At 49.5% G+C, this 25,128-nt stretch overlaps 1 protein-coding gene across 1 annotated transcript in view; it reads right to left on the reverse strand.

Moving 5' to 3' along the window:
- ESPN (espin) overlaps positions 1 to 25,128 on the reverse strand; it is a 107,922-nt gene that overhangs the window by 46,220 nt on the left and 36,574 nt on the right. Inside the window, exons 3-7 of the mRNA XM_063145359.1 lie at positions 14,362 to 14,548; positions 13,105 to 13,287; positions 12,647 to 12,778; positions 8,684 to 8,891; positions 4,977 to 5,248 (exon numbers count right to left, since the gene is read on the reverse strand). Coding sequence (XP_063001429.1) covers positions 4,977 to 5,248; positions 8,684 to 8,891; positions 12,647 to 12,778; positions 13,105 to 13,287; positions 14,362 to 14,548 — 982 coding nt within the window. The remainder of the gene's footprint in view (positions 1 to 4,976; positions 5,249 to 8,683; positions 8,892 to 12,646; positions 12,779 to 13,104; positions 13,288 to 14,361; positions 14,549 to 25,128) is intronic.

Here is a 25,128-nt window from a genome sequence, read left to right on the forward strand (position 1 = left end):
GATGAATAAGACTAACTGCCTCTCAGTGTGGAGGCTCCATTTGTGATAGTTTCTACACCCGGTGCGCACCTTGACCAGTGCCATGGCATGGCCCTTTCAAAAGGAGTTCTTACTACAGAGATAGATTGCACCTGCTCAGAAACTGTTACACAAACATCCTGCCGGCTGTTGCCATCCAGGGACACACAGTACTCAGCTGCTATGTGAGGCCAGTGAGAAGCTGAAGCTGCCACTTCGCTTGGCCTGCTGCCCTCACTAAGCCTCGGGGGAAACTATTATCTGTCTCTCTACCCACAATTATATCCACACGTCATTATTTCATACTGATAATAAAAGAGTTCATTTGGGTAACACACACACACACACATACAAAATCTTTGGTTCCCATTTTGCATGATATAGAATGTCGCTTCTTTCTATATCTGGAATCGGACTGGATTCACAATCCTAGTGCAAACAAGGCCTAAGGGAAACTCAACCTCCCTTGTTGCAGTATTTGGATTTCCATCAGATGCCCACATTTTCAACTCCACCTCTTCTCTTCTCCCCACCCCCTTAGATGGTTTCCTCTTCCCCTAAGCCACATTGACAGAAGAAGTAGTCAATAATTAATGAGCCTGCAACAGCTGGGATCATTATCTGGGTTAATTCAAGCACTGTTTGCGGAAGAGCGAATTGATTCTGTGGAATCTCCCTCCAGAACTGGAGATCGGCTGTCACTCTTGGGTCTGGTTTTGTTTTCAGAGATGAAGACAGTTTGAAAAATACCAAACTTAGTGTTGCAGGATCCTACGCTGAAGTCTGCCACCCGAAGCAGTTGGGACTTGATTCTTTGAGACATCCCCAGTGCATAATGCCAGAGATATTTGGAGAGGAACACTGAGCCACGCTGGAAGAGTTGGAGTGTCTGGTTTGAAAGGAGAACATAGATATAGTGGGCATAATGGAAACCTGGTGGAATGGAGAGAACCAGTAGGACACGGTCATCTCTGGATATAAACTGTACGGGAAGGGAAGGGCGTCGTGGAGGAGGTGTTGCCCTGTACATCAAAGACGGCATCGTATCAAGCAAACTAGAAACCTTGAAAGGGGAGGATCTCTCTATAAAAACCACCGTGGGTGACAATACCAGGCCCTCAAAGTAATATAGTACTGAGGTTCTGCTATCGTCTTCTGGACCAAAATGCTCAGGGCGATCTCGAGAAAGGTTCTGAAATCAGGGAGGCATTCAATGGAGAAAGGGGTTTAGGAATGGATGACTTCAATCACCTTCACAGAGATTGGATGTATGGGTGTTCTGGTCACAACAAAGAGGATATACATATATTTTAACTCCCTTGAAATTTACCCCCCTGCAGTGAAGGTGAGAAAGAAAACCATCCATTAACACCAGGGCTGCAGGAAGTAGATGCGGGGCTGGACCTAGGGCTCGCAACACTCTTGGCTGTAAAGCCCACCCCACGCAGGCTAGGTTCAGATACCGCCACCCAGCCCCACCCTGACTGTACAATTCAGGAGCCCAACAGGGCCAAATCTTCAGCAGCCAGCAAGAAAATGCAAGGGAGGGAGGGGTGTGTGTGTATGTGGGGAGAGCAATTCTCTGAAACAACCCCCATCCTGCTGGCCAAAAGACCTGGGGCTGGTTGGAGACCGCAGGAGCTGCCCAGAGCTGCTGATGCGGCACATTTAGCTGCATTCTTGAGCCGGCACCAAGGCCGGAATAAAGCCCCGTGCAATTAACCAAATTACAGACAGAGCCATCACCGTTCTAACCGCAGCTTGTGGGGCGAGGCCGGCAGAGCCGGCGAGACCCGACAAGGCACCCATTGTTCCCTGCTGCTCTGAGCCTCTCTGCCTCATGGGCAGGCAGGGACCAGATGCTGTGGGCACTCTCAACTGTCCCCCCCCCACACACATCACACACAACACACACAACACACACACACACACACACACACACACACACAGAAGAGATGAATGCCAAAGGCCAGGAAGGTGCTCCGTCATGCCAAGGACCAGCCTTGGGAGATACAGACATGGGCCAAGGCAAGAGGGCCCCTGGGCATGTTCACAACCTCCACCTCTCACCACTACCTCCTGGTGGCTAAGTGCTACCTCCAGTATCAGAAGCAGTAAGCCTGTATACACCAGACAGGAAGGTGCTGTGGCACCGTGTCCCTGGTCGACAGCTGGGTGGGAGGGTGCTGTATTTCTGGTTCATGCATTCTGGCTCCCCCGAGAGGGTGCCATTCAAAGCCCCCTCCTTCTTCCACGACATGGATGGACACAGATTGACACCCGGGGTGTGTGTGTCCTGGGCCATGGAACTGGCTAAGCCCCCTGGTCAAGCCATCCAAGCCAAAGGGCTATCAACACATTCTTCACACAGCACGGAGTTAAACTATGGAATTCACTACCACAAGATGTGGTGAGGGCCACTAATTTGGATGGCTTTAAAAAGGGGGTTGGATAAATTCAATGGCTACTAGCCCTGATGGCTATTTTCTACCTCCAGTATCAGAGGCAGTAAGCCTGTATGCCTCAGTTGCTGGGGAACATGGGCGGGAGGGTGCTGCTGCACGCCTGTCTTGCTTTTGGGTTCCTGGTCGACAGCTGGTCAGTCACTGTGGGAACAAAGAGCTGGGCTGGATGGACCCTTGGGCTGATCCAGCAGGGCTGTTCGTATGTTCTAATGTTCACTGGATGAGGCCAACTTCTCTCTACCCATCTTCGGTTCGCAAGAGATGCTTGGGCAGCTTTGAGACACTGCAACTTTTATCTAAAGGAGCTCTCCAAGGGGTGGCAAATCAGCTCCGGGTTATAGTCAGAATTGGTCAGAACGCTAAAGGAGCTCTCCAAGCTTAGGATCAAATGAGTGTTTCTGTGTTTTAGAGACCCCACCTCTGCTTCGGACTTCAGTCTGCCAGTCGCCATTCATGAAAGGCAAGGAGCCCCTCCATGGCAGCCATTTTGTGAGAGCACCCACAACTCTCTCCCAATGTGCCCATCCATCCAAATAAGGTTGGGAACCCCCGATTTGGTGTACATCTGGGTGTAAACTCAGCTGGCTGGGGATCATGGGATTTGTCTGGAGGGTACCAGGCTGGGAAAAGCTGCTTTAAACTGCCCTGAGCCTCTTCTCTGTGCTGCAAACACAGCTGCTCTCTGGAAATTGACAAGTGCCGTGTCCAAAATGATGCGGGAGCCCTGCTTTCTTCGGTCGGGAAAGGCTCGTGCATGGCGCCACTGTCAGCAAGCAGGGGCGTGCACCTGCCAGTATTCTTTTCTGCAAAATCAGAGGAGGTGGAACCATACCCATGTGGGTCAGTTTCTGCTGGGTGAGGTTGCCCCTCTCTACCAGTGGGGGCTGGTGGCTCTGATGTCAGTGGGGCAGCAAATCTGCTACGGGTTTCCGTCAGAACTCTAAAGAAGCTCTCAAGGTGTGGAAGCCCCACTGATATCGGAATCACCAGCCTCCGTTGTGCAAAGCCCTCTCTTGGGTGGTCACCTGCCCAATCCACATTGAAGACTGCACCAATATTTCAATCATTCCATCATCTTTCCATCTCGATTCGGGGACAACCGAAGCGACACCAAAGACGTTCAAATGCAGCCATTTTTTCCTAAAGTATAGCCACCACCACAGCAGATAAAAAACTCTTTAAAACAAAACGGGAGACAACCATTGACCAGACCGTAAAGCACACCGGAACAGTAACGTTTTCACCAGATACCTGAACATCAGCTTGACTTTCCAGGGATTTCTATGGCCCCAACATTTTGGGAATTTGAGACACCACTGTGATGGATCTCCACTTTCAGCATCTATCTGTCACAACTATGGATCTTAAGCTGCATTTTATTCAGCAAAAACTTTTGTTTCGTTTCTATTGGATAACACAACATTTCTTTAATAAGGTTTTGTCAAATTCGGCCAGTTGCTGGTGGTGCAATACAGCACATGTTTCTTTTAAACATATGTTTTGGCCATGTTCAGTAAAGTTCTGTCTGGTTCTGACTGAAACCCGGAGCAGATTCACTGCCCCACTGACATCAGAGGCTCCAGTCTCTGTTTTGGGTGGGTGGGGAGGAAATTACACAGATAAATTTTGTACTGGAACAGTCTTCAATATTCACTGATGTACACACTCTTCTTCTATCTATCTGCTTTTTGGAAACTAATGCCGATGGATTCTCAGAGCCCTCTTGACAGCTAAAAGACTGATATTACTACACCGTTGGAAGGATTAGCACTCACCTCCAATAACGCAGTGGCTTGAGGACCAGGCAACGCTTTCAGAATTTGAACGGGTGACATCTAGATGCCCCCTTCAAATGGATACTTATTTGGATATTTGGTCTGCTTTTGTTGAAGCCTATGTATCATTGCTAGAAAGCTGTGTGCATTCCATATGTATGGATATATATCAATAACTGTACTTATATATCTTTTTTGAAAAACAGGAAAAATAAAAAAAGTAATAATAATAATAAAAAATTTTGGGGGTGGCATTGGGTGCCACATCAAGGGCCCCTTCACGAGCACCATTGGAAGTGACTGTGGGTGTCATGGTGCTCGTGGGTGCTGCACTGGTGCTCTGACTGGTTGTGATTGAAACCCAGAGCAGATTCATTGCCCCACTGATTTCGGAGCCACCAGCCTCCGCTGGATGCTCCTTCGTGCCGCTCGCCCACCCATAGGGAAACTGGAGATTTCACAGGGATCCTCTCCCCTGCCTCCTCCCTATGCCCCCAGTCCGGGAGGGGGGGAGGATTGGGGGGGAGTGAGTGGGGCCTACGGAGAGCACCCAACACTCTGCAGGCTGGATTGGGCCCATGAGACTTCAAAGTGGATTTGGAAGCCCTCCTTCTTGGGCAAAAACACGGAGGAGAGAAAAATGCAAAGAGAAGCCCAGACATGTTCAGGACGATTTCGTGGCCCACAGCTGGAGGACCACGGACGCCCCGGGCCTTACCTCCCTCTTCAGCACTTCGCTCTCCACGTGCCGGAGTTTGTTCTTTGCCTGCACGTAGATCTCGGCCGTGTGCTGGAGCTCGGGAGGGTTTGGCGCTGGGTAGCCGGGAGGAGGAGGGGGCACCTTGGAATTGGGGGGCGGAGGAGGCGCCGGGAAACTGGGCGGCGGCGGTGGGGAAGCTTCGTCGCCTTTCTTGCCGTCCCCCGGCCCCGAGTCTGGGTTCAGCATGTCCATATACGTTTGCATATCTGTGATAGTCGTTTCGGGAATTCCTGGAGTCAGAGCAAGAGAGAGAGAGGAAGAGATCAAGAAGGTTGAGGGGAGACATGATAGCACTCTTCAAATACTTGAAAGGTTGTCACACAGAAGAGGGCCAGGATCTCTTCTCGATCCTCCCAGGATGCAGGACACGGAATAATGGGTTCAAGTGACAGGAAGCCAGATTCCGCCTGGACATCAGGAAAAACTTCCTGACTGTTAGAGCAGTACGACAATGTAATCAGTTGCCTGGTGAGGTTGTGGGCTCTCCCACACTAGAGGCCTTCAAGAGGCAGCTGGACATCCATCTGTCAGGGATGCTTTAGGGTGGATTCCTGCGTTGAGCAGGGGATTGGACTCAAAGGCCTCATAGGCCCCTTCCAACTCTGCTATTCTATGAATTCACAAATGCATGACTTAAACACAGCAGATGGGAGTCCAGACTACCCATACTTAGAGAAGACCCATTGAAATCAATGGAACTCAGTCCCAACTAACTCCAGTCCCATTAATTTCAATGGGTCTGCTTTCCATATGGCGAAGTCTTTTTCCAACCCAGTATTTCCATTTTAGTCCTCCCAGAAGGCGAGTGGACTCTTCTAGCACAGAAGTAAGTGCCGGCCCTGAGCTCACGTCACCCCCATTGGTGGGGTTATGTACATTTATTTATTTATTTATTACATTTTTATACCGCCCCATAGGTGAAGCTCTCTGGGCAGTTTACAAAGGTTGACCCACCCGCTGGAGTCTGGGGAGACAATAATAAGAAGGCAGCAATGCTCTTACAAAAAGGAAATCAAAGCTTCTTTTTAGAATATCCAATATACCGCATTATCTTTTTATAATACCCTATTTCTTTGATTCTAAGACACACTTTTCCCCCCATATAAACATCTCTAAAAACGGGGTGCATCTTACAATCGCGGGTGTGTCTTAGGGTTTTTTTTTCTGTTGGTGGTACTGAAATTAGTGTGCGTCTTACAATCGATGGAGTCTTACAATCAAAGAAATATGGTATCTTCATAAATATTAACAACATAATATCTTTTAAACGTCTCCTGAAGACATACCTTTTTACGTGGGCTTTCCCTGGTCTTTAATGCAGCTAGTTTTACATGGCCTTTTAAACTTTTAATGTTTGAAATTTATACTTGTATTGTACGTTTTTTAATTGTGCATTGCCAAGGGAGCTTCAGCTGATGGGCAGTATAAAAATGTAATAAAATAAATAAATAAATAAATAAATGAATGAATGTCTACTTTCCACACTGCCAGCATCAATGCCAAAGTCTGTAGAGAGATGGCAGCAAGGAAATCCAGACCAATTCTCTTTTAAACCAAGGAAACCCAATGTCAAAGCAGATAAAGAATGTTTATTTGGGGGCAGGGGTTGGGGGAAGGCAACAGATCAGACTCACAACAATGATCACAGTGGATCCTTCACCTGGGTATAATCCTTTTTTCACAATAGACCAACTGGTCTAAGCTAGCTAGCTCTTTTACAATGGGAGTTTAGATTCATTGGCATAGACTGGTCGTGATTTGGTGGGAAAAGCTTCATCTCTTATATAGGTGGTCCTCCATTTGAACATCAAATGGAGGACCATCTACATCAGAAATGGAGCTTTTCTCATTCTTGGTTCAAATCACAACCAGTCTTTGCTAAGGGACCAGCTTTTAGTGGACTCAAGGCTACATAAATCCATGAGGACCCCCCTTGGGTTCCGTTCCCTTCTTGGAACCATCCAACCATCTCACCCAAAATGCTCTGCAAAGGGTCTTTGAGAACCTCTTTCCTGCCAGGAGCTCTGTGCATGCTCTGAAACCTAAGGTTCTTCTCAAGCAGGTAAAATAGGAGGAACCAAATCAGACTGATCCTTGGATTTCATTTGAAGGACTGTGATTCGGGACCTTGGACTGAAAAGAGGTTTAATGGTGCTGTCATATAAGGCTGAAACGTGACCGGACTTTGCAATCTGGCTTTTATACCTACAAATTAAACCCTGCAAGGGAGAGGAGACCAGTTTACGTATAGAAGCTTCTGCTCTCATATGAAATCAGCCCCGGCCAACATCCTGTTGTGTTTGAAAGATCTGATCTCCCCTTTTCAAGCATAAGGTAAGTCATCAACAACAACGAAGAAGAATCAACAAAGAGTCTTGCTGGATGAGACCAAGACCAGATCCAGCTTGTACTCGGAGCGGTATAGCCCCCTGAACATGGAGTTTCCATATCGCCATCAGGCCTAATCATGAAACCCCGTGGCTTTAGATACAAAGAGAGGGCCGTTGGTGTGTTCAGTTTAATTGTTCTTCTAACACAATCGCAGATAATGTTGGCTTCCAATGAAGGTTACACCTGCTCTTCTGCTATTATCGGTGGAAGGGGTGGAAATGGCTAGAGCTGTGCATAATTAGCATCTCAAAATTCTCCACCCCATTTGTGGGCAGAGAAATGGGGGGGGGACAATTTCACCAAGGGGGGAGGAGACATTCTCCCACAATTTCTCACAGGTGGGCATCACCATTGGCAAGGGTTGTACAACAGCTTCTTTCTGTTTTTCCCTAAGGTTTCCTTTTCTTTTTCACTGCCATGGTAAGTAGGAACAGCATCAGCTGCGTTGGCAGCCTGGCCCCCATTTTGCATCCCCCACAATGCCCCATATATCTAGCATCGCTCCCGGGCGTTGAGGGGGGGGGGATGCAGCCATCACAAAAAATAATGGTGAAGAAAATATGGAGAAAATTCTGAAAAGTATCCTTTTATCCCTAGGAGGTAAGAAGAGAAAAATCTCAGGAATTTCCTGAAAGTTTTCCTATGAAAGGGGTTTCCATTTTTCTGCCTCATTCTCAGGGCAGTTTATAATTTATTTTGAATCTGTGCCAGAGGTGACTTTGTCCTTACCAATCACTGTGAGGTGGCTGAGGCCACCAGCTAGATGTTTCTTTCTATTACACATCTCACTATTGCTCTACGGTCTCTCAGGCTGCCAAAACTCCCTGATCTGAAAAGGCCCCAAGGGAGGAATAAATTCCCGAAGTGCGGGAAACAAAGGCAGCTACTGGCTGTCAGAGAGATGACTGTACAATGAAAGGCAGGACGCTCCCACACACTCCTCAGTCCTGTCAGGTAAGCACAAGAACCCTGAATCAAACCCAAGAGAATCTCTCTGAAATTTCCTCTCCTTTGATTTCCTGTTCAAAAGCAATTTCATTGCTCTCGAATTGAATGAGAAGGGTCGAAATCCTTGTGGGAGAAATTTTCGGCACAGCACTCGAAATCACCACTCCTTGCCAGAAGATGGCAGCCTCCTCTTGGCTCTAAACTGGGCTACCACGTCCGTTTTCTCGCTCTGGAGAGAAACGTTGCAAATGCAGAAGGTCCGCCTGCCCCCCCACCACCACTGCCGTCCCTCCCCACCCGCCCCCACCGCCACAAGAGGTGCTTACGGGAGGCCTGGCTGTTCCGTTTCTCCCCGGTGCTGGATTGGCTGGAGTTGCAAGAGTCGTAGTTGGAGAGAGTGCTGCTGGGCGATCCAAGGTCGAAGTGGGCCTGTGGGGCAGACATGGTGGTGTTGGGAGAGGACATGCCCGAGTCGGGGTGCTTGAACTCCAGGTCGGCAGAGGGGTCGCGCGAAAGGACCCGGTGCTCCACGCTCTACAAGACACAGACAGGCCAACGGGTAGACGGCAGCGACCGGAGGAAAGCCAAGGTGCCCGGAACAGCTCCTGCTCCTGTTGCAGGCCTCGAACTCAGGACATTGGAAGTTGCCTTGGACCAAGTCAGGCCAGAACTGTTTGCAGCAGACAGGCTAGTCCAACACGTCTACATCAGAGGTGGCCTCAATGGAGGCTGGTGGCTCCGGGGTCAGTGGGGCGGCGAATCCGCTCCGGGTTTCAGTTAGAACCAGTCAGAACTTTAAAGGAGCTGTCCAAGGTGAGCTCCTTTAGAGTTCTGACTGGTTTTAACTGAAACCCGGAGCGGATTCACCATCCCATTGACATTGGAGCTATCTGCCTCCACCGGGTGGTCTACACCTCCCATAATTCCCTTGCCACTGGCAATCCTGGCAAGGGCTGATGGGAATTGTAGGCCAAAACATTGGTAGACCACAGTTTGCCAACCCTCGTCTCTATGGACTAGTCCTGGCTTTCCAGGGCCTCCAGCAAAGCTTTTCTTGCAGCATCTGCTGTTGCCAAAAGTCCTTTAAGGAACCGAACCCGGGACCATCTGCAGGTAAAGTTGCAGTTCCTTCCCTGAGCCACAGCCCCTTGCAGAGTTCTGCCTGGGCAAACCAGGTCAACGCAAGGCTTCCAAGGGAAATGCAAAGAATCTGTTTCTATGCCATTCATGCCATTTCTCAATTCCTCCAAAGCAGGAGTGAGCAGGTGAGGAATGGCGTGCTTGCCTTTCCCCAGGTGCGATTCCCACCTGCATCTCCAGGCAGGAGTAGGAAAAACCCCTGACTGAAACCCTGGAGAGCTGGTGCTGCCAGTCGGTGCTGCCAGTACTGGGCCAGATGGACCCAGGGTCTGATTCAGCATAAGGCAGCGTCTGATTGCAGGGGGAATTGATGGCCACTCGAAAAAGCCATTGGGATCGGGTTCTCAAGGCCAAACTCCAACTAGCAATCTGAGGGAACCGGGTGGGAGTTGGCCTGTGGGCCATCAGCAAAAAGAACTGCAGGGAGTCCTTCATGGAGGCAAGCCTCTGGGCGTCCATCAGCCACGGTGGGACAGGGGGAACTCACTGGCCTGACAGCAATGTCCAGGTCAGGTGAGCAAGTGGACCTAAGCGACCAGGAAACCCGCTCTTGCTAGCTGTGAGTTACCTTCGCTTTCTTCCATCCTCTGCCTCCGCTTTACCCTCAGTCGGATGTGGCAAATCCCGATTTACGCGCAACAGGCAGGGATCCTGCGTGCGCCTTCCGCACTGCAATGTGGAACTTGATCACGGGGCCACGGGTGTCCTTAAGGAGGGCAGCTGCTCGCCCCACAAATTCAGACACCCCCCCACCCTCTGGGCACTGTTAGAAATGATTCAATGGGTCTCTGTTTGAGGCCCTTTGAATAGGGTGACCATATGAAAAGGAGGACAGGGCTCCTGTATCTTTAACAGTTGCATAGAAAAGGGAATTTCAGCAGGTGTCATTTGTATGCATGGAGCTCCTGATGAAATTCCCTCTTCATCACAACAGTTAAAGTGCAGGAGCTGTACTAGAGTGACCAGATTGAAAAGAGGGCAGGGCACCTGCAGCTTTAACTGTGGTGATGAAGAGGGAATTTCACCAGGTACTCCATAAATACAAATGACACCTGCTGGAATTCCTTTTTCAACACAACTGTTAAAGATACAGGAGCCCTGTCCTCCTTTTTATATGGTCACCCTACCTTTGAATCAAAATGCCGGAGGCGCCGGTGGCGAAGCAGCGGGAGAAGGGAAGGTGAAGTCAGAGCGACAGGAAAGGTTAACAAAGGGAATTGCACAGATTTCGGCTTCGTTTCGCCTGAGAGCTCAGCCCTCAGCTTTGTGGGAAAGGTGGCTTTCGAAGAAGGAACGGGGACCAGACATCACGTGGGTGTCCACAGAGAAAGACGTCCATCAACGTTTCCAAACTTCTTTCCCCAACTGCCTACCTATAGGGGTTTCCCCTCCGACCCCCTTCAGGTCTGGCTGGCCCAGGCAGCCTCTGAAGCCCCGGGGCTAACGCTCCGCCTAGAGACCTCCACGCCCATCCCAAAACAAGCCAGCCCCATGGGACACCCCCCCCCCACGAGCTTACATTGCCCATGATCTCAGAAAGGCAGGGTGGGGGTCCCGTGCCCAGTTACGCCGTGGCCCGGGCTGGAGGAACGACCTTCTTGGCACGGAGGAGAGCATAACACACCGCGCTGCCGGGGTCCCCCGGGGGACTGAGCGGCAGCAGCAGCAGCCCTGCCTTCTGCGTGGCCTGCCTGGAGTCGTTAGCCCCGCTGCCCAGGGTAACGAGCCAGCTGCTGAGCTCCCACTGGCCTCCCCTGGGCTGTGGAAGCGGTGTTATTTCCACCCCCACCCCCTCTCCACAGGGAGGAGAGTTGAAATCTATTAGGCCAGAGCTGGAAGGAATGGCAAGGGGAGACAGCTGGGCCTGGCATAAACCAGTGGAGGCTGGTGACTCCGTGAATCCGCTCCGGGTTTCTGTCCGAACCAGTCAGAACTCTAAAGGAGTGTTGAACTCTAAAGCAGCCTTCCTCAACCTGGGGCGCTCCAGATGTGTTGGACTACAACTCCCAGAATGCCCCAGCCAGGCTGCTTTAAAGGATGTTGGTGGACTGTTGAATCCCGGAGCGGATTCAACACTCCACCAACATCAACAGCTCCTTTAGAATTCTGACTGGTTCAGACTGAAACCCGGAGGGGATTCACAACCTCACAGACATCGGAACCACCAACCTCCACTGGTGTAGAGGGGACAACCTTAGCCAGCAGAAGCCGACCCACGCGGACGCGAGTTCTACCCCACCCACCCCAATCTGATTCTGTGGAAGAAAGCATCAGCCGCTGGTTCACACATGCACGTCTCTTGCCTGTTGGCAGTGGCTCCATGCGTGAGACATCCCTGACCGAAGGACGCAGGGACCCCACAACGTTTTAGACACGACACTTGTCGATTTCCAGAGAGTAGCTGTGTTTGCAGCGCAAATAAAGAGGCCCAAGCACTTTAAGGCGGCTGTTCCCAACCGGCTGCCCTCCAGATGGTTCGGGACTACAAATCCCATGATCCCTTAGCCAACAGAGCTTACAATCAATCAGGGCCTGATCTACACCAAGCAGGATATAACACTTTAAAAACGTTATGAAAATGGTATATGTAATGTGTCCTGGGCCTGAACAGTTGTCATAACCATTATAAACTGATATAAGCAGTAGTGTAGGTCCTGCCCAGGTGTTGCCAGCCTTTTGGGGATCGGCGAGCACATTTGGAATTTTGAGGGAGTTGTGGGCGCTCTCACAAAATGGCTGCCGCAGGGGGGTGCTTTGCCTCTCATGAAATGGCTACCAAGGTGGGCACAGCTGGGCACAGAAGGCTCATTTCCCAGAAGGCAAAATGGTGAAGCGAAAGGAAAAGTAACGTTCTCCAGGAACCTAAGTCCAAGTCAGAGGTGGTGTTTAAGCTCCAAAATACAAAAGCATTTGTCTGGACCTAAATAAAGGTGGCACAGGAGGGTAAGTGCTTCATTTTGCACCACAGCAACCTCCCAATTTATGTATTTTTTAAAAAAATCTTAACGAAACAAAAAACAGGCGTGTCAGGAAGCCCAGCGAGCACCAAGCGAGGGGTTTGTGGGCGCCACGTTGCTCCCGAATGCTCCCCCTTCCCCACCACCTGAACATCCTATCTTGGCCCCCTCCCCTCTCGGCGTGATGCGCACCATGTTCTCCACCGTGCGCAGGTACTTGGCGCAGTGCACGTGCCCGTTGTAGTCCGCGAGGTCGGCGGCCGTGTAGCCGTCCTGGTCCTGGATCCCCAAGTTGACGCCGTTCACCACGAGAATTTGACAGCACTGAGAGGAGAAGAGGAAGAGGAGAGAAAGGGCATTTGAGCCAAGAACGAGCATGGGGGGAGCGCGCTGAGAAGCCCGCAAGGCATAGCCCCCGGGGCTTCAGGAGGCCAGGGGGGAGAAAAGGCAGATCTAGGAATGGATGGTTTCCCCCATCGTTAGGGTTACCTGGTGTGTGTTTTTACCTGGAGGTGCCGGGAATTGGACCGGGGACGCCACCACATGAGCTACAATCCCACCAGCCAAGCACCTACCCAGGCTCACAGAATCATGCTCCCATAAGGGCGACTTCATTATTAATACTACACCCAGCAGCTTTGCAGACTCGCCTCCAGTTCGCCGTTCTCCGCTGCGTCGTGCAAGGGGGTCCCGCCCCAGTTGTCGGTGGTGATCTCCCCGCCGTGCAAGAGCAGCCAGCTCAACACTTTGGCGTGGCCGCGGCTGGCGGCAAAGTGCATGGCGGTGGCGCCGTCGTCGTCCTGCTCTGAGAGGCTGATGTCGGTGAAACTCATCTGAGAATGAGAGAGAGAGAAGTAGAGCTCACGGAACAGGGATGGAATCCACTTGTACCTTCCAGAGACGTTACATAGATAGATAATTTGCAAGTAAGAATCTAGTGCCTGAATTTGCTTCTTTTTTCCTCCTCCCTCCCCATCTTCTTTCCTTTTGTGTCATGTTTTTTAGACTGTCAGCCTGTGGGCAGGGGTTGTCTTAAGAATTTTTTTTCTTTTGTTAAGCTACCTTGAGAGCCTTTTTTTGGCTAAAGGGTGGGATAGAAGCACTATCATAAATAAATAAATAAATAAATAAATAAATAAATAAATAAATAGGTAATTCATTAAGATCCAAGAACAGTACATCCAGAGGAGTTGGACTACAAATCCCAGTATCCCCTGGCTAGAGTTGTTGTCCAACATGCCTGGAAGGGACCCAGCTGGTCTAGGCTGCCTTGAGCAGAAGAGCAGAGTACAAACATAGCTCCATACCACCAGCAGGTACACCAAGGATGCAGGTCCTCTTTCAGCCGGGGCCCAGATCCCATTTCAGAGAAGCTCACAGGGGCGGAGTCAAAAGCAAAAGCGGAGGAGCTGGAAAACCCCCCCCAAGCTACCAGCATATTGTAATTTAAAGCTCTTCCTGCCAGCGAGCCTGGGAGAGGCAATCCGAATGGGGCAAAAGCACAAAACCCAGGGGAAAATCAAAGGGCCAGTAGTTGGTGGGCCACCTGGGTAATCTCAGGGCACTGGATTGGGACCCCAAGTGGCCTGGATCTGGCCTCCCAGGTTTGAGGTTTCGCAGCCGACCATTACGGGCCAGAGCTGTGCACAAACAAGCCAAAATCCACAAGCCGGCACACCCTCTGGCCCTTCACGTGCATGCCGCCGTGGAGGCCGGTGGCTCCGATATCAGTGGGGCTGTGGATCCATTCTGAGTTTGACCCTCCCTGACCCTACCAAACCCCGGTGCCGGTCAGGGAAGTCTGCTCCACTGGATTGGGTCGGGCTATAAAAACTCAAATGATTTCTCGAGAGGCAAGGGGGCTCATTTCACCCTGGGCGGCTTTCGCAAAGGCGAACCGCGCTCACCAGCCAGACGATGATGGTGTTGTGGCCCATCTGGGCGGCGGCGTGGAGGGGGGTCATCCCGTCGTTGGCGCGTACGTGGGGGTCCGCTCCACAGTCCTTGACCAAGTACTGGATGATCTCCAGGTGGCCCTCCTGGCAAGCTAAGTAGAGGGGTGTGGCACCGTTCTTGGTTTGAGCACTGACTGAGCTGAAAGAAGGAGAAACGGGGTGTGGAACAGTCAGACATCGGCCACGGTCCCTTCGTGAGCATCCCACGTGATGCAAAGGCGGAGGACGCTGCATCGATTCATTTTGCAAAGGCCCACCACCGTGTTTCTCACTTTGTGTCATTTATTTCGGCTCTGTGGATTTCATAGAATCATAGAATAGCAGAGTTGGAAGGGGCCTACAAGGCCATCGGGTCCAACCCCCTGCTCAATGCAGGAATCCACCCTAAAGCATCCCTGACAGGTGGTTGTCCAGCTGCCTCTTGAAGGCCTCTAGTGTGGGAGAGCCCACAACCTCCCTAGGTAACTGATTCCATTGTTGTACTGCTCTAACCGTCAGGATGGTTTTCCTGATGTCCAGGCAGAATCTGGATCCCTGTCACTTGAGCCCATTATTCCGTGTCCTGCACTCTGGGAGGATCAAGAAGAGATCCTGGCCCTCATCTGTGTGACAACCTTTTAAGTATTTGTAGAGTGCTCTCATGTCTCCCCTCAATCTTCTCTTCTCCAAGCTAAACTTGCCCAGTTCTTTCAGTCTCTCTTCACAGGGCTTTGTTTCCAGACCCCTGATCATCCTGGTTGCCCTCCTCTGAACACACTCCAGCTTGTCTGCGTCCTTCTTGTATTGTGGAGTCCAATATTCTAGATGAGGCCTAACCTGTGCCAAATAGAGAGGAACCAGTACCTCACGCGATTTGGAAGCTATACTTCTATTAATACAGCCCAAAATAGCATTGGCCTTTCTTGCAGCCATATCACACTGTTGGCTCATATTCAGCTTGCGATCCACAACAATTCCAAGATCCTTCTCATTTGTAGTATTGCTGAGCCAAGTATCCCCCGTCTTGTAACTGTGCATTTGGTTTCTATTTCCTAAATGTAGAACTTGGCATTTATCCCTATTAAATTTCATCCTGTTGTTTTCAGCCCAGCACTCCAGGATCACTTTGAAGTTTGTTTCTGTCTTCCAGGGTATTAGCTATCCCACCCAATTTTGTGTCATCTGCAAATTTGATCAGCGTTCCCTGCACGTCCCCGTCCAAATCATTAATAAAAATGTTGAAGAGCCCTGGGCCCAGGACTGAGCCCTGCGGTACCCCACTCGTTGCCTGTCCCCAGTTTGAGAAGGTTCCGCTGATAAGTACTCTTTGAGTCCGATTCTGTAGCCAACTGTGAATCCACCTAATAGCTGTTCCATCTAGCCCACTTTTAGCTAGTTTGTTAATCAGAATGTCATGGGGCAATTTGTATGCTCCGGGAGCGACAGGTAGGTTTCTCTTAGGAATGACTTAACAGAAGAATCACGTAGAGAAGGCTGGCGTTCTCCTTGATCGACTCATTTTAAGGCACAACCCTAAGCATGTGTAGACAGAAAAGGGGGCCTACAACCCCCCAGCCTGTCCCATGAAGAACTCACTGGATTCGTCTCCCACTTTTCCTCCCAGGAGTACATGGGGTTCACAGGCACCGCACCAAGGTACGGACTAAAACCAGACCTGGAAAACCCTCTCTCATGCGGTTCGGGAGGCGGAAAATGCAATACCTTTTAAACGCCTCCTAAAAACATAACTTTTTAAACAAGCCTTCCTTGGACTATAACTTATTCTGGTTTTATGTGATTTTTTAAAGTTTTAAATGGGATGTTATGTTTTTAGTTGTAAACTGTCCAGAGAGCCTAGGCCGTTGGGTAGTATAAATATGTAATAAATAAATAAATAAACAAATTTAGCTTCTGCAAAGGGGTTGCATCAGAACACTCCCCGCCCCCCGGCAGCAACTGGTACAATCCAAATCGTACCCCAGCCTCCCCCATTTTGACGTAAATGGTCACCTATGCAAAGAGGTGAATTCAGGGACGCTGCAGAGGTGGGGGCTCTACCTGGCACTCGCCTGGGATGACCTGCCTCCCCAGCCATGGAGAAGCAAACCGGCTCTCGTTTACATGACTCGTTATTTATTTATTTTATTGAAAACATTTGTATCCCACCCTACGTCACTAGGACCTCAGGGCGGCGTACAGATACAATCATACAATATAAAACCATAAATATACACAGCTAAAAACAGATTAAACCATGCATCAAGTTAAACTCATCCCAGGTTTTATTCCCTGCTCCCATGCTAGCACAGCTTTACCCAACCTAGTGCCCTCCAGATATCATAAAATCATAGAATAGCAGAGTTGGAAGGGGCCTACAAGGCCATCGAGTCCAACCCCCTGCTCAATGCAGGAATCCACCTTAAAGCATCCCTGACAGATGGTTGTCCAGCTGCCTCTTGAAGGCCTCTAGTGTGGGAGAGCCCACAACCTTCCTAGGTAACTGATTCCATTGTCGTACTGCTCTAACAGTCAGGAAGTTTTTCCTGATATCCAGCTGGAATCTGGCTTCCTTTAACTTGAGACCGTTATTCCACATCCTGCACTCTGTTTTGGACAACTGCCAGCACTCCTGTCCGTTGGCCACAGTGGCTGAGGCTGATGGGGGTTGTAGTCCAAAACATCTGGAGGGAACCAAATTGGGGGCGTTTGTGCTTGGGTGTGACAGGATGTTGGTGAGTGGCAGCGGAGGCTGGTGGCTCCGATATCAGTGGGGCAATGAATCCCCACTGTGGCATTGTGAGGGTTGCAAAATGGGGGTCCAGGTTGCCAAAATGGAGGGATCCCCCCCTTGAAAAGAGGGGTGAGATGGGAGACTGTTTTAATGCCCATGGGTGATGGTGGTAGAGAATAAAACAAGGCACGTATCAGCGGCTTGGAGAGGGAAGGGAACACTGACCATGCGCAGAGGAAGTGGGCGTAAGCGGACCCTTTGAACTATGTGGCATGCTGCTCCTTAGTGCTGAGGGGTGTTTCCACATGAGCCACGTTATTTCATGGATTTAAAACATTTCTGGACCACGTTTCACGGCAGGAGCCCTGCCAAGGCAGCTGACAACAACCACATTTCAATAATAAAAGCCGATAACGGAACAGCAAACAGCCATAAACACAACAATCCAGTGGAGGCTGGTGGCTCTGATGTCAGTGGGGCAGCGAATCCGCTCTGGGTTTCAGTCAGAACCGATCAGAACTCTGAAGGAGCTTCTCCAAGGTGTGGAAGCACTTTTCATTAGGGATGTGCTCCGCTCCGATTAGGAGCGTAGAAGCAGTAGCGGATTGGCCTGCTCCGCCTTACCCAGAGGCGGAGTAGGAGCGGACCGCGGACCCCCTAGAAGCAAGGCGAAGAGAAGCGACCATTTTTCGGAGCTCCGAGTTCAGGCGGAGCGCTCCGGTCGCCATCTTGAAAACATTTCGCCATAGGATTGCATTGCGGCAAATAATCGCGCATAACTACGTTGTTTTTGAAGCTATCGTTCTGGAAATTCTTGTGCACAGAGAGTCGTGGATGGGGGTCATTTTGAGACCACTCTCAACTTTCTGCGTTGTCTGGGTCGTGGGCTATATTTTTGTGAAAATCGGGTCAACCGCGCGGCTCAAACTGCGTTTTCGGCTTTTCGCCCATAGGATTGCATTGAGGGAAAGAATCGGGGATAACTGGGGGGGGGTTTAAGCTATCGTTCTGGAAATTCTTGTGCACAGAGAGTCGTGGATGGGGGTCATTTTGAGACCACTCTCAACTTTCTGCATCGTACGGGTCGCGGGCTAGACGTTTTTTAAAAATCGGCGGGAAAAATACCTTTTTCAAAGGGCTGAGGGGCAGAGTCAGCTCCCGGTCATGATGATCCCAAAGTTGGAGGAGGGCATAGGCAAAACAGGTAACTTGGGATTCTGGGAAACTTCTCTTTCTTCATCTGAACGGGCTTTTCCCCGTGTTTTTTAACACAGTAGCCCCACCAAATGCACAAACACAACCTGAAATCATATACTAAGCCAAGAATAAGAGATAGAAACACAGCACTGCTCCCCACCCTAACCTTGGGGAACAACTGAATCGATGTGGTGCAAGGGGATGAGCTCCCCTAGGGCATCTCATCGTGGACGTGCCCCCACTCTCTCCTGCACTGGAAGGCCATTAGAGCCTTCCAAAGAGAGTAAAACGGTGGAGCAATGCCTATCATGAGTTGAAGTGAATGGTCACTTTTCAGTGGTGGAGCAATGCCTGTTCTGAGTCGAAGTGAGCGTTTTACTTCTTCTCAGAGCTGTGGCTGTCAGTGTCTTGAACTGGCAGCTACTTCCCCCTCCCCCGGGCACGTCCCCCTATTGCTGGTAAAAGACAGATATAGCCTTTTAAAAAAAGTTCTTCTTGTTGTTTATTGAGCAACACTGCTGCTTTTAATTCCACCCCTCCTTTGTTTATTGATTGATTTATTCCATTTTATATGCATTACTGGCTTATCCTTGGCTCACTTCCTTATGCCCCCAGAAATGCCAGCTGCATGCCTGCCTGCCTTCCCTCCCTCCTCCCCTGCCCACCTCGCAGGGATGGTGTGTGTGGGGTGCCCGATTTTCAAAAATTCGCCAAAAATCAGGGGATGATGGGATTGCTTTGAAACTTGGCATGCGTGTGTATATCCCCATGAGGTGTCATGGTGCCAAACATGAGGTTTCTAACTTGAACAGAAAAAAAGTTGTATAATTTTTTAGCTTTCAATGCAAGCCTATGGGGGGGGGAAACGGAGCTCCGGATCCGGATCCGGAGCTCCGGGCGGAGCGGAGCAGAAGTGGGCGGAGCGGGGGCGGGGCAGAGCGGCCCGATCCGGAAAATGGCGGATCTGCAAGTGAAGCGGAGCGGGGGGTCTGTGCACACCCCTACTTTTCATCACTTGTGAAGCACCTGCGATTGTTCCTTCAGAGTCCTGACTGGTTCTGATTGAAACCCGGAACAAATTCATCACCCTACTGACATTATTAATTTATTATTATTATTATTATTATTATTATTATTATTATTATTATTATTATTATTATCATTTCTATACTGCCTCATAGCTGAAGCTCTCTGGCCGGTTTACGACGATTAAAACACTGAACATTTAAAAACTAATATACAAAATGTAAAGGCATAAAAAGCATAAAAATAGAATATATACCAACTATCCAGGGGTCAGTTAAAAAAAACCCTCAGCATATGCTGTTAAATGTCTCGGAGAAGAGAAAAGTCTTGACCTGGCGCTGAAAAGATAACAATGTTGGCGCCAGGCGGGCCTCGTCAGGGAGATTGTTCCATAATTGGGGGGCCACCACCGAAAAGGCCCTCTCCCTTGCTGCCATCCTCTGAGCTTCCCTTGGAGTAGGCACTTGGAGGAGGACCTGAGATGTTGAGCGTAGGTTTGTGTTGGGAGAGGCATTCCGTCAGGTATTGTGGTCCCAAGCCGTGTAAGACATCAGAGCCCCTAGCCTCCACTGGCTAGTGGATTTATACACACAGTTTGGGGAGCCCTTCCTTCTCTACCCCCCCCCCCAATCACCACCACTTTTGGCCTCCATACTGTACACTAGCGGTCCCCAACCTTTTTAGCACCAGGAACCGGTTTCATGGAAGACAATTTTTCCATGGACTGCGGGGAGGGTTGCGGGGATGGTTTTGGGAAGCTCCCCCCCCCCGCTTCAGCATCCTGACTTCGCTTCGGCTGGGTGGATGCCCAGCCGAAGCGAAGCCAGGAAGCTGGGGCAGGTGGTTTCGGAACGGCGCGCCCGGAAGTTGCTCTCCCAGAGTGGCTTCCGGCCGGGCGCGCGTTCCGAAGCTGCCCCACCCCACCCCAGTGTCCTGGCTTTGCTTCGGCTGGGCAGGCAGGATGGCGCCCAGCGCCCAAGTACACTGGGATGGGTGGGTGAAAGCAGCACACCTGCACGGCCCGGTTCCTAACATGCCACGGGCCGGTCCCAGTCCGTGACCCGGGGGTTGGGGACCCCTGCTATACACTGAGATGGCTCTCCTCCTCGAGGTGGGGCTATCCCAGAGGGTCATTCAGATAATAAGCACACTAAGACTTGGCTCCATCCACTAGCTGTTTTCGGGCGCTGCAATTTTGCAATTTTTTTAAAGGAATAGATTAGACCCGTCGTAAAAACACCGGAGGAAAAAGGGTGACAGACATTTTGTTTCGGAAGCATCAGAAACAAACCCAGAAACAAATAAAAAGGGTAACTTTGGAAACCGAATCCATATGGGTTGGGAAATCCTATATTGCAGCTGGGTGTCGAGGAGAACCATCTGGGATTAGGTTACTATGATGGGAGGCATCAGAGCTCAGGGTCAGAATACACACACACACACACACACACGGAAAGTCTACGGTTCAGTCCTTAGCATCTCCCATGAAGAAATCTGAGCAAGCAGGACTGGGAAAGGAGACTCTGCCTATACAGAGGGTGGCTCAGCACAAGACAGCATCAGACCTGCTGACTCAGCTCTTTGGGGAAGCCAAAATTAAAGCTGGGTGGCAGCAGAGGCCGGTGGCTCCCATGTCATTGGGTGGTGAATCCACTCCGGGTTTCAGTCGGAACCTGTCGGAATTCTAAAGGAGCTCGAATTCCGATGAGTTCCAACGGAAACCCGGAGCGGATTCAATGCTCAATGACATGGGAACCACCAGCCTCCATGGGGGAATCAGCTTATAAAAATTTGACACACACACACACACACACAGAGCCAAATATGTGCATGGATTTGGTGAGGACTTGCAAGCCTTGGGGAAGATGAACAGCATGAAAACCAGAAGAACTCCGCTGGATCAGACCAAAGCGATTCCTCATCCAGCCCACAAGCAGGATGTGTGCACAACAGCTGGAGAGCCGGTGTAGTGGTTAGAGCATTGGATTAGGACTCGGGAGATCTGTTCAATACTCAGGAAATTTCTGAATCAGTAAAACACAGCATGACCTGGCAAAGCCTGTCGTGTTCGTCTAGAAAAACCGCCACAAGCGAGAAAAGAGAGATCAAGATCATCATCATCATCATCATCATCATCATCATCATCATCATCTTCTGCTTGTGTAACCCAGCAACTAGTGTACAGAAGCATTTTGCCTCCAATACTGAAGGTAATTGCAGCCATTAGGACTAGTGGCCAATGAGAGCCTCCATGAGTTTGTCTATCCTCCTTTTCAATCTGTCCAAGCTACGGAATTTGCGACCGTAAGATGTGGTGATAACCAGGCATTGATAGACTCCTTCTCCAGGAATTTATCCACCCTGCTTTTAAGGCCATTATTATTATTGTTGTTGTTGTTGTTATTATTATTATTATTTATTTATTTATATAGCACCATCAATGTACATGGTGCTGTACAGAGTAAAACAGTAAATAGCGAGACCCTGCCGCATAGGCTTACAATCTAATAAAACCATGATAAAACAATAAGGAGGGGAAGAGAAAGTAAACAGGCACTGGGTAGGGTAAAACTAACAGTATAAAGTCAGAACAAAATCAAGTTTTAAAAGCTTTAGGAAAAAGAAAAGTTTTTAGCTGAGCTTTAAAAACTGCGGTTGAGCTTGTAGTTCTCAAATGTTCTGGAAGAGCGTTCCAGGCGTAAGGGGCAGCGGAAGAGAATGGACGAAGCCGAGCAAGGGAAGTGGTGACCTTTGGGCAGGTGAGAAACATGGCATCAGAGGAGCGAAGAGCACGAGCGGGGCAATAGTGTGAGATGAGAGAGGAGAGATAGGAAGGAGCTAGACAGTGAAAAGCTTTGTAGGTCAACAGGAGAAGTTTATATTGGATTCTGAAGTGAATTGGAAGCCATCACTACATCTTGTGATAGTGAATTCCAGAGCTTGACTACGTGCTACGTGAAGAAGGCCTTCCTTTTACTTGTCCTGAATCTCCCACCAATCTCTTTCATGGGATGACCCCAATGGGTTCCAGTATTATGGGAGAGGGAGAGAATGTCCCCATTCTCCACACCAGGCATAGTTTTGAACACCTCTATCCTGTCTCCCCTCAGCCTCCTTTTTTCCAAGCTAAACAATCCCAGCCGTTGTAACCTTCCCTCACAGGGGAGATGCTCCAGCCCCTGGGTCATTTTAGTTGCCGCTTTCCGCACTTTTTCCAGCTCTACAATCGCCATTTTGACATGGAGAAACCTAAACTGCACCTGGTATCCCAAGTGTGGCTGCACATTATGCTATGCCCAGTTTTGTCCGCCATCCCTTTCCGTCCAACATTCCTAACCTGGGATGTACGTTTTTCACAGCTGCCGCATACTCCATCAACGTTTCCATGGACGCATCTAGACCGATACGAATTGACAGCCAACCCCATTTGCTTAAGATCCACCCAGAACACTTCACCTTTAAGACTTTTTCATCGTCAAAATTCAAAACTGAAATCCAAAGAGTCAAATCCTGCATTTTCTGTTGGCCAGTTTTTGAAATCGTAACACACACACACACACACACACACACACACACACCAACTAGGTTTCAGCGCTACTAAGTAGATTCACATAGCCAAACTAACTGTTCCTCTCACATACACCCTTCTGTCTAGAAGACAGAGGTCAGCAACTGGCAGCCCCTGATCCAAACTCAGCTTCTCAAGTGACAATCTTGCGATGCCCTAAACCAGGCGGAGATATGATCACTAATTCTTTCCTCCGCTCTCTGTCTTTGCTAAGAGGCTCTACATTTACCCCATTGCTCTCTTACTCTAGGGACTTCTCAAACTCATAAGCGAAGGTTTATCCCGGAGTGGTCCCTGCCTGCTCCGGGGATATCCTGTGTGTCATTTACCTGAATAGGGATAACCCCGGGACGATCCTGGGATAAACCTTAGGTCTAGCTAAGGCCTCGGTCTCTCAAGAAGCTTCCCTCCCCACAAAGGCATTTCCCCCACCCACCCAAAGACTTGAGCATCTAACCACCAAAGCTAGAAGCAAACTCTTGGTACATGGCACCTGTGTCAAAGGAACTCAGGATTTGTTCTTTCTTTTATGAAAGCAGCCATTAAAGCAGTAACGACAACAACAGCTGTTCAGGGCTGTAGACCTGGAGCAGCTCCTGCAAACCAGCTACCTAAGTGCTGGTTTCTCCCACAAGATGGTGCTCTGAGAACTCATAAGCGTGGAGGGAGCCGGAGGCCTTTGAGTGCCTGGTTTGTTGTTCGAATTGACTGGCTTCGAAAAAGGAGGCCTCCGCCTTAGCTCCTGGAATGAGAAGTTTCGCCATCAGGACTGGTCCCTGGAATTGCTTTGTTAATCCATCCCAGCTGTGCTAGTCCTCCTCCCAATGACTGCTACTGCTGAAACTGTTCCCTGGCTAGCGTCTCACTGGTCTCTTTGTCAGAGCCTTGGAAATCCACAACGCTACATAAAAGCGGAAAACCAGGAAAGGCCAGAAAGGATGCGGCTCTCCTTCTGGAACTGAAAACTAATTCCTGAGCTCAAAGACACCTCATTCTACGTCCACTATCCTGAGACACAACTCTCCAAATGGTTCCAGTTGGTGGACCTTTAGGTTCTAGCAAAAAAATTAAGGAATTCCCTCGCGTCTAAAATCTGCCCACCCCTGACATAAACGTTCAGCACGTCATCTTCTTTTCGCCGGAAACAATGACGTCTGATCTTCAAGCCGGGCTGGGATTTGTCTGTCAAGCTAGTTTTTAGATATGTCCACGCTGTGGGCATGGGCATTGCGATGGCTGGTTTAAGCACCCAATAAATACCTGTTTAATATTTTAAAAAGGAGAAGCAATAAATACTCTGCTCTGCTATCAAAATAGATGCCGGGCCTTTCAATAATTCATTGCTGTAACTTTGAGAAGGGTGTTGGTAGGGTATACTGTCCAGGAGGGAGGGAGGGGAGATGGAGGGGGCGGGGGGGGGGCGCACTGGGAAAGTTGTACAGCCAACTTCCCCAAACCAGACATTGAGGTTCTTCTTTCTGTCTCATTTACCCTTCTGTTTATCCCCCCAGCGTATGGATGATTGCAACACATTCAAAGCTCGAAGCATGCACTGCAATGAAAACCCATGTGGTGTAGTGGTTAGAGTGTTGGACTGGGACTCCAGAGATCTGGGTTCTAGTTCCCACTCAACCACAAAGCTCACTGGGTGACTTTAGGCCAGTCACTGACTCTCTGCCTACCTCACAAGCTTCTTCTGAGTATAAAATGATGGAGAAAGAGGAGGCTCATGTACATCACTTTAGGCTCCTCAGAGGAAAGGGAAGATATAAATGTACCATAGAAATGAGAAAGACCAGTCATTCACTGGTTTGAGGATCTCTCTCCTAATCTCTCTCACATAAAAAGTTACATCGGCCATGATTTTGTGTGGTGGAAGGTCCCACAGCACTGCATGAAAACAGAAGGATTTGGGCTTGTGGCAGGACTATACCACATCAGGTCCTGAAAACCTTAAGCCCAAGTTATTCTCCTGCACCTGACAAAAATGAAAGTTATAAGAATGCAATTAAGTTAGCATTACATAAAAAAAAAAATCCTGCCCCCTAATCTGGATTCTTCTTCATTACTTTCTGGCTTCCTCCCCACATTTATAAGATTAGAACATCCTTGCTTTGTCCCAGTCTGTGAAAAATATCCCCTTATTTCATTCCATTATATGTATATATGTGTACGTGTGTGGGTGTATACAATTTTCTCCATTTCTCAGAAGCTAATC

This window comes from Elgaria multicarinata, chromosome 20 (genome assembly GCF_023053635.1).
Source record: "Elgaria multicarinata webbii isolate HBS135686 ecotype San Diego chromosome 20, rElgMul1.1.pri, whole genome shotgun sequence".
Classification (NCBI taxonomy): Eukaryota; Metazoa; Chordata; class Lepidosauria; order Squamata; family Anguidae; genus Elgaria; species Elgaria multicarinata.